General features: G+C 40.6%; 1 protein-coding gene across 1 annotated transcript in view; it reads left to right on the plus strand.

Annotated features, from left to right (window-relative positions):
- Window positions 1-834: 834 nt before the first annotated feature.
- Window positions 835-16,823, plus strand: part of LOC124803068 (odorant receptor coreceptor-like) — a 79,907-nt gene continuing 63,918 nt past the window's right edge. The window contains exons 1-2 of the mRNA XM_047264196.1: window positions 835-916; window positions 12,688-12,942. Coding sequence (XP_047120152.1) covers window positions 887-916; window positions 12,688-12,942 — 285 coding nt within the window. The 5' untranslated portion in view covers window positions 835-886. The remainder of the gene's footprint in view (window positions 917-12,687; window positions 12,943-16,823) is intronic.

Below are 16,823 nucleotides of genomic sequence, written 5' to 3' on the forward strand. Positions count from 1 at the left end.
GAACCGCCCCGCGAGGGGTCTCCCGGCCGCCAATGCCATACGCTCATTATTATTATAAAGCGTCTGAGTGATTTGTCATAACTGCTATAAAGTCTTGTGGGTAACATTACTTGAGCTGTGAATCATATGTAAGAAGATAATGGTTTATTTGATATTATACAGTGTTCTTTGAGTACTAATGAATCTGGCAGCGATATAATTAATGCTCCTGGTAATCACATATGAGAGCGATCAAAGGGTCCCATTGGCAAAGCTCAGGCATTCGTTGGGGGCACTGCTAAGGAATGAGCTCGTTCTGGAAATTTCCGTAGAGCACTCGTAAATTCCCTCATGCATAAACAATATATCATGCGTGACAGCCACCGGAAGAATCTGAAGAGAGGAGAGGTAAGCGAATTGCCCCAGTACGTCTGTCAGTAAAAACTATAATCATCCGAGATTAGGGGTTCTGAATTCAAGTCTCGAAAAGAGCGGAGCAGCAGGGCCAAAAAATACTCCTGACTGTCACACGACATTACTCAACATTCTAGGGAACATCTCATAAATTTATGCGCTCCAGTAATGAATGACCTGAGGGACAAAAACCTGACCCAGAGACAACACAGTAGTCTGTGGCAAACGCCAATTAATGTCCGAACTCCACTTGCTCGAACTGTCCAGTAGTTAGCAGTCAGCAATACACGGCACTTAACAAGTTCTTCCCTCTATGAGCCACTACGTGATTGGAGAACTCTGCAGGGTAGGAACATCAAGGCCGGTACTTACTGGCCAGCGACCCAGCACGACGCTTAGACGCAAACAGTTAAGCGCCACGTCACGACACAAGCCTTGCCATTTAACTGCGACTTTTATACGTGGCTCCACTTGTTCTGGAGCAGCACAGGCGATGACAACTCACGTGCACACAGACGAAAAGGTATGACGGCAAATACCATCGATAGGAAAAAAAGAAAAACTGCAGATGTACTATTACACTCATTTATTAATTAATATTTAAGTCCGTTGTATCGAATATTGGTTTCTGTTTATTGCAATAATGTTATACTGCACTCCTCCATCTATTTTATGACGATTTACCACAATTATTCTTCCGCTTTTTATGCACTTTCACATTTATTGTGATGTATAACAAAAGACTTTTATGTTATTTTTTTTATGTTTGAATTAACTGTACTTAATAAAGCTTTGATTAAGTTTATTTGACAAATCAGTTACTATTCACAGTTGTTCGTAATTGATATTGCACTTACCACTTTTACTTTTTTGTTTATTCAAATGAAGATCGTGACTTTGTCAGTTGTAGCCACTAGCTCTTTGTGGATTGGATTTTGCCGTTTGAAAAAGAAAAATTAACATCGTGACTCAGTGTTACTACGTCATGGACCAGATATTGACGCAATAGCTGACTATATCGGCATTAAATGACAAGATAGTGTGTTCGGTAATATGTAATTCTTTAAAAAAGCAATTACGTTAAAGTCTCGTACTTGCGTAATAAATGACTATAGCTATCAGAATTAAATGGCAACATAATCTGCTTTAATATGTCAATTTTTTTAAAAAAAGCAATCTTCGTCTTTGCAAAATTATTATTATTATTTTATTTTGCTGCTGGCCGGAGTGGCCGAGCGGTTCTAGGCGCTACAGTCTGGAACCGCGCGACCGCTACGGTCGCAGGTTCGAATCCTGCCTCGGGCATGGATGTGTATGATGTCCTTAGGTTAGTTAGGTTTAAGTAGTTCTAAGTTCTAGGGGACTGATGACCACAGCAGTTAAGTCCCATAGTGCTCAGAGCCATTTGAACCATTTTATTTTGCTGGTCTGGAGCCTTTAACGCCATAGAACACGAAAGTTGTATGCAATGTCCATTGCATACAACTGTGAATAGTAAGTAATGTGTCAAATAAACCTTATCCAAAGCCTTACAAAGTACAATTAATTCAAACATAAAACAAAATAAGATATGACTCTTTTGTAAACTACCATAATACATACTAGTATTATTTAATAATTAAAACCTTGATTAACGAGTGACATACGTAACGGCCGAAACATATTTCAACCTAATTTTGATAGACTGCGCACAACTAAAGTCTGCTTAGCAGGCAGGAAACATACTGTATTTTTGGTTAATGTTTAACGCTCGAAGAGTTTCACCTATTTGCTGAGAAACTAGACGGTAGAAACGTAGTTCAACAAATCTGTTTAAATGTTACAGGGCACTCCATCGTCAATCGCTTTCAATTTGGAACACTGTTACATGCACCGTAAGTTCTATTTATGCTCTGGCAGTCAGTCGCTTCAGTTTGGGTTATTATACTTAGTCTGGCGTTTCTAACGATAAAATCACATAACTGTGCTGCTAGAGAAATAACGTAATGCAATACGTAGCTTGTTGTTTTATTGTAAATGCAGGAATAAACCACAGAATGTAAGATGAAAGTTAAATAGTTTGTAAGGTTTGCATACGCGGTGTACACATTACGATATTACCCTCAGTGCTTCATAAATTGGTCAACATATATGAAGAAGATTTATGTCAGGGATGTCAGACAAGAGAATGAATACTTCACCGTATCGGTTACCAATTTTAATTTTTTTCTATTTAGGTTTTATAGAAACAATTTCTTCCTTTTCTAATGTAGCAGTGTATTCTTCCTCACAACATAGGAATCGTCTTGGAAAAAGTAAGGAGTGTTTATTCTTCACAAAAATAGCTGCCACGTGTCCAGACGATCGTGGCCGGCAAAGATTTTTAGAAAGGGACTGCTTAGTTTCAATAGACTTTGGTGGACACTGGAAATGAAACTGCTGCTTGGAGGAAAATATCGGCCAGAAGTCGCGTTTCCTGAGTATTTTAGTACAAATCTCGACAGTAAATATTAACATGTAATGTTTGCAAATTACGTATCATTTTCAGTGTCGTCACAGTTAGTCCTAATGCTGGCCGAACTCCAAACAGAAAAAACAAATTATCTGCTGATGTGGCCAAAAAATGAGTAGCAAAATATATCCCTCCCCTCCAAGTTCATGATATTCATTCCCAAGTGACTTTCTTCATTTTCCAGCCTCTAAATTTGGTACGGAAAGAATATATTATCATCAGATCTGTACTGTAAATCGCAAGGAAGGGCGGTGCTCTCCTTTCCCCAAGTATAGACCGCAATTAAAGAAAAACCTATCGTCCATATGAAGAAAAAATTGAGGTCAGGACCGGACTTAAGTGCCCCATCGAGTTACCCAGAGTTAAATTCTCCGCTGTTTCCCTAAAATGATTAAGACGAATGTTGATGCGGTTCTTTTGAAAAGGATATGATCAATTTCCTTGCGCAGATTTCTCAGTTCGAGCTTTTGCTACGTCTCTAATAAAATTATTGACGGGCAGCCGTTTAAGCACAGTCTTCCTTCCTTCCTACAGTGAATTCAATTGTGGAAGGGTGGAGTAGGGATAAGAAAAATTGGTAAATAACAATGCAAACAATTATTTTTACTGTAATCTGTGTATTACTCACTACAATATCCCTGAGCTCGATGCATATGGTGCAGCTACAGACCAGTTATCTTTTGTTTCGTTGAGATAAAGGTTTCTAATCTTTCACAGTATTCTGTTGGTAGGGGCAGTGGAAGAAAGTGCTAACCATTAAGAGCATTTTTGAGCTACTGTGTGTTACATGTTTGGTTGAGATTTTCTACGTAAATAACCTAAAACTAAAAGACTTCTCACTTACATTTTTCTTTACATTACAATAGTTCTTAGGTACAATTACAAAGGCAATTTCTCAGATCGTTTTTTGCTGTAGGGCACCACAACCCCAAGGAATGTTCATCACAACGTGGTATAAAGAGCAGAAAGCCAATGTAAACATCTACAAATGCATATCTAAACGTGAAGAGCCGTCTGAAGATGAACCTGTCACTAAGGAAGGACAGAAAAACAGCTTGTGGTAAAAACTTCGGAAAGCCAAGATAGCGTATAAATTTAGTTATTTACAAACAACCTGTTTCGACAGACTATACTGTCTTCACGTCTTCATAACTTTGTTCATTTTCAGTTGGACTTCACTCCAAATTGTCGTATCCAGCTCAAACTGAACAAGTTTAAAAAAAATTTTGGAGACCTACAGCAAAGTCTGTCGTAACCAATAATTTGTAAAAAAGGAAATTTTATGCGATCTTCGCTATAGAAAATTTTTACTAAGTAAAACAGATCAACAATTTTCGAATAAAACCTGGATTAAATATTGACGATTTCAATTTTGCTATAACTGACAAAAATGCAACTATGTAGGATAAAAATGTTCCTTAGGCTATTGGGTCTTTTATATATCCTCCTCAGTTTCTAAACAGTTGAATACTTCGGTTTATGGGGGAAATTAGTAAGAGCGATCACATACGAGGTAACTCCTGATGGGCACGCAACACTCCCAACCCTAAAGGCAGCGTGGGGACGACCTTAACGGACCCTAGTTACTAGGAAAGCTATCGTTATCTACCCTTGCTTTGGCGGTCTGCGGTAATCTACGGTAGTTTTACAACACTAGGTAGGATATATCCTAAGGTGTTAAGGAATCGTCAACTTGGTAATACAGGGAGGCGAGGGGATGAAATTTGGCAGACGGGGGCCACAATTGGACTGCAGTATACTGGTCTATATGGATGTAGCATCGCAGCGTTGATGATACAAGATAGTAGCTGGAAGACAAGTCTACGGCTGAAGATCACACATCAGTGTGGGAGCTGTGGTAGAGAGTTCTTAGAACTATGATTGGGTAAGCCGCTACCGAATGCGTTGTTCGTTGACTTCTTGTATTTTTAAATGAGTGAATAGTTTTTCCTGGCCATTTGAATATGGCTCACACACCGCTGAAAGAATCGACGAACGCTATGACCTAGTGTGAGTATTTCTTTCGCAGAAGCACAAATCACAGATGTGGACTGCAAGGCCATCAAGCCGGGGATGGGGCGGGAACGGTTTCCAGGCTCCGCCTTTCTCCTTGCGTCAGCCAAAGCTCTCTTTCACGCTCATGACCACGACACGCTACCGTTACCGCGTTACACTGAGATGACAAAAGTCGTGGGATACATCCTAATATTGTATCGGATCTCCTTTTCCCTGGCGTAGAACAGGAGCTCGACGTGGAATGGACTCAACAAGTCGTTTATACTCCTCTGCAGAAATAGTGAGCCACGCTCCAACCATAGCTGTTCATAATTGCGAAAATGTTGCCCATGCAGAATTTTGTGCACGAACTGACTTCTCGAATATGTCTCATAAATGTTCGATGGGAGTCATATCGGTTGATCTGGTTGGCCAAATAATTCGTTCCAATAGCACAAAATGTGCTTCAAACCAATTGTGACCCGGTGGCATAGTGCATTTTCAGCCTATAAGTTCCAGCGTTGTTTGGGAACATGAATACCCTGTATGGCAGAAAATGGTCTCCAGGTATCCGAACATAAATATTGCCAGTCAATAAACGGCTCAGTTGGGCCAGGAAAGCAAGTTCATTCCATGGAAACACCGTCCGCACGATTATGGAGCCACCACCACTTCACAGTGCCTTGTTGACAACCTGGGTCCATGACCTTGTGGAGTGTCCCTAGACCTCACCATCAGGTCTCACCAACTGAAATGGAGCCAGACCATGGTTTACCAGTCGTCTAGGCCCAGGCGATTCGGTCACGAGGTCCGATGAGTCGCTGCAGGTGATGTCGTGCTGTTAACAAAGAGACTCGCGTCGGCTGACGGCTGCCATTGCCTATTTACGTCAAATTTCGCCGCACTGGTCTAACTCATACGTTCGTCGTACTTCGATTTCTGTGGTTATTTGAGCAGTGGTGCTTGTCTGTTAGCACTGACAAATCTACGCAGACGCCGCTGCTTTCGGTCGTTAAGAGAAGGTAGTGGGCTAGTGCATTATCCATGAGGGAAAAAGGTAATGCTTGAAATTTGATACCTCGGCCCACTACTGACACTGTATTATTAGGAATATTGAAGTCCCTGACGACTTTCGGAATGGAATGTCCCATGCATCTAGCTCCTACTACCATTCCGCCTTCATAGTCTGTTGATTCCCGTCATGCGACCATAATGACGGTGGTCACCTTGAAACTTTCCCGTCTCCACTATATGTCTTTTGTTACGCAACTTTCCCTTCTACAATAACCTACGAAACGTTCCCTTAGGATTTCTATCTCTTGCTTAATAATAACAAATGAAATCTTCCCTTCGAAATTAATTCTCTTTCTCAATAATAATAAGTGTAGTCTTCGCATACAAATTTAAATGCTGCTTATTAACAGTGATTTGCTGATTATTTCTACGAAACATAGAATGCGTCGTCGTCGTGGCCCTCAGTCGTTACCTGCAATAACCCAGGACTGTTCCTTATCTTTTTTACTGTTACTGGATCGCCGTCTGACTGCTACATCGAACTGCGACATGAATATGCTTACCAGTACTCTGTATTACTATACTCCATTAGCTGCTGGTGGGCTGTCTAATAAGTGGCTATATTTATTACCAAAGCTGACGTTATTCTTTAATAGCAAAGCTGAAGTTATTCTTTAATTAATTTGACTGAAGTTACGCAATTCATAGTTAAATTTTTTCTTGTACAACAATAAAATTTTGCAAAGTTTTACGTTGATAGTTTTTGATATGGATTATAATCAGTAATGCAACATTGTTGAAAAAAATTAATTATATTCTGAAAACGATTCTTCAGATATTCACTTTTGGTAATGACTTTTGGTAATGAAATGATGTTACAAACGTTCAAATGGGACTTACTTTTTACAATAATCCTAAAACTAGCATTGCGCAAACATACCTTCAGTAGTCTTGAGTTTCTTATAAAAGTAATTCAATAATATTAGTTCCTTTTATGATAATAGTTAGCTGATGTCTCTCTACATCCGTTTACAATCTCTAGTAAATCGTAGCTGGTGGCTGGCAAGCACATCGCTCCTCTCAACCTCTCGCTTCAGACCTGCTACCGACTCGCTTCACATCTCGCTTACTACTGACTTCCTACGAACGCTTAAGTGCGGTCTCTCCCGCCAAAAATGCTTTCTGGTGCAGACAATCCATGCTACCATTGCAAAATGTATCAATGCGCGGTCTTTACCGCTCTTTTCTTAAAATGTATCCATACGCGGTCTCTCCCGCCCTTTTTAAAATTATGTCAATGTGCGGTCTCTCCCGCCAACAATACTTCGGTGCAGACATTCCCTGCTAGCACAATTAATTCCATTATGACAAATATTAATTATTCCTACTTAATCCTGTTAATAAAATATCAACATCTTTCCGAAATTGTGGTTTGTCAATAGTAGAAATATACACGTCTTACAACCTCTTCACATGAATCGCCTGCGAACAAATGACAGCTCCACCAGTGCACTGCCCTTTCGTACTTTGTGTACGCGATACTACCATTATCTATGTAAGTGCATATCGCTGTGCTGTGACTTTTGTGACGTCAGTGTTCGCCATAGCGAACTGAATACCTGGTCAGGATGGCTGCACGCACAGTTTTCTCCACGCAAACAGGCAACGTTATCAGTAATATCGTATTCTTCAGTATCAGCACACTGCTACGGTAACACGCTACATGCCTATACGACCATTCCTTGCATTGCACAACAGTTGAAGACGGGCCAGCACTTTTGTTTGTGAATAGTCCACGCACACTTTGACAACAATTATTCACCGTAAAATGCACATGAATCGACACTTCGTCTGAATACACCAGTGACCATTTTCATACTTCTGCTTTATTTCTTCGTAAAAAATGATGTACAATGTTCCGTTTTTGACACCAGTCACCGCATTTCCTTGAAACGGAAATGTTGCTGTCCACAAACCGGCTTGCATTTAGGAACTATCGCTCTTGCAGGACACAGACTGTCCTTTTTTCGCTCGATACCCTGCGAATAATGGATGAAGGCGCAAATTGGAAAAAATCACATATTCCTACATTTCCTGACAGCGTTTGACTCAGTGCCGTAGTGTAGACCCTTGAGAAAGGTCAGAGCATTGCCACATACGTCAGTCGTTTGAAGACTTCATAAGTAACGTCCTGGACGATGAGTGATCATCAGAGACAAGAATGTCGTCAGGAGTGCCCCATTGAAGTGTCATATATCCTCTGTATTCACAAATAATCTGACGGATGGGGAGAGCATTAATCTGCGGCTGTTTGCCGAAGACGCTGTAGTGCACGGGAAAGTGTCGTCATTGCGTGAGTGGGAAGGATGCAAAATTTCTATCCGGTGTGAGGAATGGCCACTTGTTTTAAGTGAAAAATTTTATTTAGTAGAGGTGAGTAGGTAAAACAATCCCATAGTGTTGAAATATAATATTAGTGGTACGCTGCTATACACAGTCACGTTGATTAAATGCCTAGGCGTAACGTTGCGAAACAACTTCTAAAACAACTTAGCACAGCCACATTTGCACTTAGAATGTTGCAAAACTTGGGGAGAGATAAATCCGTACTTTGACATATCTTGCATATTTTCATTCAATGTCATATGCAACAATATTGCACTCGTCTTTAAGAAAGTCTGCATAGTTCAAAAACGAGCTGTAAAAATAATACGTGGAGCTCAGCCCATGATCATCTTGTAGACATCTGTTTAAGAGACAGGCCCTCTGGCCACGGTTTTACTGTATATTTATTCCCTCACGAAGTTTTTTGGAAGTAATTTACTACAGTTCAAAATGATCCAAAAAGAAAAATGAAATTCATTAATCCACAGTACGTTTACCTTTAGCGCAAAAAGGGATGAAAAATGCTGCAACTAAAAATTTCGATCACTTACCAGGGAATGTAAAATGCCTGACAGACATCAATGTAAAATTTGAAAAAAAAAGAAACTGAAAAACTTTCCTCTTGACAAGTCCTTCTATTCAGTAGAAGGATTTTTATTTCTGTAAAGGATGGTGGGTAGGATTTAGGTGCTCACATCTGTGTTTAAAATAAATAAATAAAGTACAATTTATAAATGTTCAACATGTGGCCACATTTACAAATTAATGTGAACGTGATATCACTCGCTGCATCTCATTACGATTTATCATGCAGAATGATCCACGGAATGTGAAAGTAACTAACTAGGTATCAATACGGAATGAAACAACTGACATTCGCGGCTGACTGCGCAAATATTCTGCTGCCGGCAATGTGTGTAATGCTTCGTGTAATGAACGCAGAGGCAAGATAAGAGAAATTAAGGCTCCATTTTCGAGTGCAATAGAAAAGTAGTACAAGATAGCCTCTGGCATGGTGGCTGGCGGTGTACGTATATAGATGTAGATGCATATTGCATCTTAGGCCTCAAAATTCAGTTCTGTGGAAAGACAAAGTGAAGTTTTCGCAAAGTTGAGGGTTGTATTCTTCATAACACTGCCGAAACTGCTGCGTGCTAACATATTTGTCAGTCAGTGGAATATTTACTGTGCACTTCGCTTCTTGATACTTGGCTCAGCATAATTCCTTCTCACTGTTCGCACACCATCAGTTTCCCTACGTATTGTCTTCACATTTCACCACTTTAGTTCTATCCTGCCAGTAATTTTAATGACGTTAACAGCAAGCTTTCTGTGCCGTTCGCCATTTTTCACTATTATTTTCCGTGCTTGCACTGCGGTGTAACGATGTGCGCTGTTTCGAACTGGATCGTGACTGTGTACTCACGAGGAGAACACGGTAAGTCCCAAAACCCGATTTTCCAGAAACTTCGCCCAGTGGAAGAAGGATCAAAGGAAGACATCACGTGTCTCGGTCTATCCGTAGGTGACCGTTCCTGAAAAAAAGTAAAAACTACAGTCAAAGTTTTCCAAGTGTTTTAGAGGTACTTTATAGCAAGTGATATCCTCAGCCGAAATAATGGATCAGTGGTTAGAGAGGCGCATTTTTAATTTTGTGCCATGTCTGAAATCAACTTATTACTTTTATTTTTGTTTTACATTCATTTATCCATGTCTGTAGAAGATTACTTCACCAATGTTTTATAGTGTATATGGACATGACGTTTTACTTACTCATCTGCTGACTATATGTCGTATGAACGAAGTAAAAAAAAGAGGAAATGATTCGAAAATGTTTTCGGTGAAATTCTTGTAGTGTATCTTGATTCTTACTCAATTGCAAGCCACAATTTTCTAAAAAGTTATCCGTTGTGCATGGTTTGTCGCGAAATTTTTCCCAACGCGCGAGATCTTCAAGATATGTTAACGACGTTTCTTACCCGAGTGGGACATGCACGAAGAAATGTCACTATGACTAACCTGCCTTCTTGCGTTGCTTGTGATTTTCGAAATATCTTTCTTTGGAATGTTTCTACGATTGGTATGATCCAAGGGAATGCACCAACTTTCTTCATGAAGAATGACGGTATGAATGAAACATAAGCACTATTATAAGTGCTGGTATGAGAATGGGATATCATGAAAAAGATTGTAAACGCTTAACGCACCATACACACATATATTATATAATAGATTTATGACACTTACGGCTAAACCCAGTTGCGATTTTACAATCACCATGATGCCCTGGCATCCCCGAATTTGATAAGAAACATTCGTGTAGTAACCTTCTACGAGTATGGACAGATAAATGAAAACAATAAAAATAGAGTGAAATAAAATAAATAAAAACAATAATTGGGTTTCGAAAACCGGGTGCAAAATTAATAAGCCTAAACGCTAACCACTGCGTCATAATTTTTTTGGTTCGAGACCACTTTTTTTTGCAATCCACCAGACGACTTTTCGTTATAAACACATCAAAAATAGTTTTGCATTAACCCGGGTCCCAAAACTACTGGAGATAGATGTTGACTGTGGATACTATATCACAGACACAGTCCCTTTGACTGTTGAGAGATGTCACTAAACCCGACCAAAGATGTAAACAACCATGCATGAACAGTGGCCTATTACACGGAGGGCGTCCGACAGCCGATCAGTTCCAGTCATTCCACCGGGAAGGAGGCACTCGTCTGTACTTCAACCATGCCCAGGTGGTCAATGCCGCGGTTCTATCGCATCCGCATTGTTACTTTGTGCTAGGAAGGGCTCTCAACAAGGGAAGTGTCCAGGCGTCTCGGAGTGAACCAAAGCGATGCTGTTCAGACATGGAGGAGATACAGAGAGACAGGAACTGTCAATGACATGAGCTACTACTGCACTGTTTTGGGATGGCATTTTGTGGAGTCGACGTACGCCGCTGGTGGTCATGGAAGGCGCTGTAACGGCTGTACGATACGTGAATGCCATCCTCCGACCGTCTTCATGGACGACAATTCGCGCCCCCATCGTCCACATCTTGTGAATGACTTCCTTGAGGCTAACGACATCGCTCGACTAGAGTGGCCTACATGTTCTCCATACATGAACCCTATCGAATACGCCTGGGAGAGATTGAAAAGGGCTGTTTATGGACGACGTGATCCACCAACCACTCTGAGGCATCCACGCCGAACAATAACTTGATAACGTATGGATAGTACGCCACACCGAATACAGGCATGCATCAATGCAAGAGGACGTGCTACTGGGTATTAGAAGTACTGGTGTGTACAGCAATCTAGACCACCACCTCTGAAGGTCTCGCTACATTTTGGTACAACATGCAATGTGTGGTTTTCATGAGCATTAAAATGGGCGGAAATGATGGTTATGTCGGTTCCGGATCTCCCAGAACCGAGGTGATGCAAAACTTATTCTGATGAGTGTGTTATAAAGAGGGGATGGAGGGGAGGGCACAGGGGGCAGAGTTCGTAACCAGCGGCCTGGCCACAGTATCCCTCTCGCCGTTAAGGTATTAGGAGTTGTGAGGGGAAAACAATATTGGGAAGGTTTTTTTAAGTTTTAGAATTTTTATGCATTTATTTTTTATTTTTATTTTATATATGGCACACTAAAATAAGTGTAAATATACACGCATCTTGCAGTAAGTAAACAAAACGAATAATCTCAGGACATTCCGACGCCGAGGTAATGTATATGGGGAAGCAAAAAATGTGCTTCGTACGCGATGCATAAGGATCCTCTGTGTTTACGTATGTTGGAGATTATCCCATCGATAATCAGTCGCGTTTCTGTCAGGTCCGTCAGTGGGCACCTTCTCCTACATGTTGATGATCCAGCTGCGGGGAGGTTCGCGTAGGGCACTCCCTAAGTAATTAGAAAATTATTGCCTGTACTTTGGGTTCCATACAATTTCATAATGACGTTCTTGTAGGTAGTTCCTTAAGTCCAATACATCTTTAGGTCCATTGTGAAATAAATATTTCACCATGTGCCCACGGACTCACGTGAATGCTTTGGTTTTGGTGCGTGGTAAATACAGTTAATCTGGGAAAAGCAGAAGCTGAGGTTCCTTTCAGGGTCGCCATTTCGTCTGATGGTGTCGTGCGGGCATACAGTACCTCAAAACAGCTCGAGAACTTTGACCGTAGACTTTTTTTTCAGAAACTGTTGGGTAACTACAGATAAGCCGAGACACATGTTCACTTTTTTTTATTTCTCTTTCACTGAGCGCAGTTTCTGGGAAATCAAGTGATGACACTTGCCGTGTGCCCCCTCGTCAGTCTCGTGACCACGTTAGCTGCCTCTACGGCAGTGTCTACAGGCAGTTCTCTTCTGTCTTTTACGCCTGTGCCTGGCAGCAGATGTGGGACACGACTGAGGAGGTGGACACGCTGCTGGGACCGTGCGCCGTCATCATGCGCAGAATTGGGATGTGGCAGCCGCCGGGCGGCGAACCCGCGGGCGCCAAGCTGCTGGCCACGGCCGTAGTGCTGCTCATGATTATCTCCATCGTCATCGCTGGCTGCGTGAAAATCATCGTCGACCCGCCGCCTGACTTCGATAGCATCAGCGAGGGGGTCTTCACAACCGCCTGCAGTTTCACCTGGGGAGTTAGGGTGAGCTATAAATCTGCTTTTAAAATTATTTTTGCATTATCTTCTGCCTTCTGATCGATTTTATACTGCCTGCCAATTTTGTTTGGTAGTGACCAGCAGCAGAAATACGAGGTCATGCGTGCGATACTAGAACCCCTGGAGTCTCGTTCTCATAACCGGCCAATCCTACAGATACGCAGGTCTAAAACTTACGGTTACTTCTTTTGCGAAACTAGAGATTTAGAGACACAGTGCTACGATACGATGAAATAAGCAGCCATACCCTACAACTTATCTTAGAAAATGGATTAAGGAAAGGCAAACCTATGTTTCTAGCGCTTGTAAACTTAGAAGGAGACGGCACGACCGTGGGGTCGGGGATTTGTCCGAAATTTTGTGTGCTGAAAGAAGACCCCTAACACCTCACGTGGTTAATATATTAGGACGCACTACTCGGAAAATCCCGAGAAAAATCGATCCAAAGTTTCTTAGGTCTGGCCTGGAGGGTAATAAATAAATAAATAAACAAATAAATAAATAATATCCACTGTGGTTCTTGTTTATAATTATTATATGTATAAAAATTGAATGTTTTCCAATCGACGTTGTTATTCTGATTAAAAAGCCAATTCTTTTCCTCATATACTTTACAATGAAAAATGGAAAACCCACCGCCATGAATTGTGTTGTTGACCAAAAAGAAAAGAATTTTTATTCAATAATGTAACTAATTTATTAAAGATCATGTAGGTTTGGGAAACTTCCTGAAAAATTGGTGGAATAAAAAAAGAAAATGAAACAGAAGAACAAAAAGTGCCAGAGGAGGAATCGAACCCGAGACCTCGGGCGTAAGAGTCTGAGCCATAACTATGCAGGCCAGACGGTGGCTCAGCAATGGACTAACATTTTATACTCATAAGGCACATAAGAAACTTTGGATGGGATTTTTCTCGGGATTTTCCAAGTAGTGTGTCCTAATATTTTAACCACGTGAGGTGTTAGGGGACCTCTTTCACCAGGGACCGATGACCGTCGTAGTCTGGTCCCTTTAATCCCCCAAACCAACCAACCAACCTCTTTCACCACACAAATTTTGTAACAAATCCCCGACCCCACGGTCGTGCCGTCTCCTTGTTAGAGAAAGCTTTTGACAATGTTGACTTGAATAACCTATTTCAAATTCTGAAGGTGGCAGGGGTAAAATACAGAGAGCGAAAGGCTATTTACAATTTCTACAGAAACCAGACGGCAGTTATAAGAGTCGAGGGGCATCATAGGGAAGCAGTGGTTGGGAAGGGAGTGAGACAGGGTTGTAGCCTGTCCCCGATGTTATTCAATCTGTATATTGAGCAAGCAGTAAAGGAAACAAATGAAAAATTCTGAGTAGGTATTGAAATCCATGGAGAAGAAATAAAAACTTTTAGGTTCGCCGATGACAGTGTAATTCTGTCAGAGACAGCAAAGGACTTGGAAGAAAAGTTGAACGGAGTGGACAGTGTCTTCAAACGAGGATGTAAGATGAACATCAACAAAAGCAAAACGAGGATAATGGAATGTAGTCTAATTAAGTCGGGTGACACTGAGGGAATTAGGTTAGGAAATGAGATACTTAAAGTAGTTAAGGAGTTTTGCTATTTGGGGAGCAAAATAACTGATGATGGTCGAAGTAGAGAAGATATAAAATGTAGACTTACAATGGCAAGGAAAGCGTTTCCGAAGAAGAGGAATTTGTTAACATCGAGTATAGATTTAAGCGTCAGGAAGTCGTTTCTGAAAGTATTTGTATGGAGTGTAGCCATGTATGGAAGAGAAACATGGACGATAAATAGTTTGTACAAGAAGAGAATAGAAGCTTTCGAAATGTGGTGCTGCAGAAGAATGATGAAGATTAGATGGCTAGATCACATAACCAATGCGGAGGTATTGAACAGAATTGGGGAAAAGAGGAGTTTGTGGCACAACTTGACTAGAAGATGGGATCGGTTCTGAGCCATCAAGAGATCACCAATTTTGTATTGGAGGGCAGCGTGCTGGGTAAAAATCTTAGAGGGAGACCAAGAGATGAATACACCAAGCAGATTGAGAAGGATGTAGGTTGCAGTAGGTACTTGGAGATAAAGAAACTTGCACAGGATAGAGTAGCATGGAGAGCTGCATCAAACCAGTTTCAGGACTGAAGAACACAACAACAACAACCACCTTCAAATTTCATGCAAGAATTTGAAAATCATTATCAGGACTTTCGAAAAAATGTTTAGAATTTTTGTATTCATGATACACCTTTTACAAACAACATAGATACGTTTCCATAAGATTTTCAGGTGGAATGAGTAGGCTAGAGATGCAGTCTGAAATCCAGCTAAAAGATATATCTTCCCAGAGACGAATATCCCAAGGTTCACGGTCATGCGTTATATATGTCATCTTGTTTGGAAGCACGTACGTTTGTGAAAGTTATTTTGAAGAGTAAACCACACAATGAGTAAAAATAAAACCAAAAACTCAGCTGAACACCTTCAAAACACTTTGAGATTTGGAACCACTTTGATCGAACCTGATATGCGCTCATTAGTTTCCCAAATTCAAAGATAAATGTCTCATTAATTCTGTGGTCTGTAATTACTTACACATAAAATTATTAATCAAATCTCATACGTTAAATGACAAATTAATTCCATCTTGCTGTTTTAGCATAAGGTACCAAAGTCAACAAAAATTGATTTTCAGTTTTTCAGATAATTATTGACCGAATTTAAAATAATCTACTAACTAAGAGCTACAATTATATGTCAAAGGTTTCAGAGAATATGTCAAGTATCAAATGGAGTGCAAATTACCCAGACTGTTTTCAGCCAGCAGTTGGGAATGTAACTAGCATATCCAGCAAATTTAACAATAACCTCAAATCTTTCCGAATCGTTGTCTTGTGTACAGCCCATAAAATAATAAAAGCAATGTTTTGACTGAAACTCTTAGGGACCACGTCCTTTCGCTATTGTAAGAACATGAAACACCTACGATCCTATTTATTGTGAAGCTACCAGTTTCGGCGCTTCAATGCGACACCTTCAGTCCGTAGTTCACGATGAAGGCAGTTGACGTTTGGAGTGCTGACATCACAGTTACAGATAGTCTACGTAAACCAGTTATATTGGGAGACCGATGACCTCGCTGTCTGGTCTCCTTCCCCAAACAACCCAACCCCCAGTTATATTGGCCAATGAGGCAGCGGTATATGGATCGTGGTAGCCCCTTCACCGTCAACGAAAGCCTGAAGATGGCTCATTGAAGCGCGGAAACTCGTAGCTACACAATAAATAAGACCATAAGGAAGACAGTAGGCGTTTTATATTCTTACAATAAAAGTAAACGTTCGTAGTTCATGCAATAAAACTTAACCAACAACCGTGAGGTTTTAATTCATTATTTCCTTACGATTTCGCCGACAGTATCCACGTGCAGCACTGAACATACTTTTTGATTACGATGTGGATGAATAATTCAACAAAAGTAAAACCAACCCATTTAGGGTATTCTTCACCATAAATGTGCTAGTCGTTTAACGTCAAATATTTAACACATGTCACTCATTTGCGAAGTAATCAGACGTTTCAAGCTATTTTATAACGGGAGTTCGACACATTAAAAGAACGGGGCTGGTTTCTGATTTAAAAAGTATTTGCTCAATTTATTATTATTAGAAGTTACCTGATTACCAACAATGAAACTGTTTTACTTGCTATACTTTTGTTAAAGAGTAATAAGAACGGATAATTTTTGGTGGGGTGGGAGGAAGGGCATCAGTCGGGTGAGTAGCTTGATGCAGGTTTCCACTATTACCTCTCCTAAGCGAACATAAGAGCAGAACTTAGACGTGAAGTCCTCGACTATTTGTTGGATTT

Source organism: Schistocerca piceifrons, chromosome 6 (genome assembly GCF_021461385.2).
Source record: "Schistocerca piceifrons isolate TAMUIC-IGC-003096 chromosome 6, iqSchPice1.1, whole genome shotgun sequence".
NCBI classification, from domain to species: Eukaryota; Metazoa; Arthropoda; class Insecta; order Orthoptera; family Acrididae; genus Schistocerca; species Schistocerca piceifrons.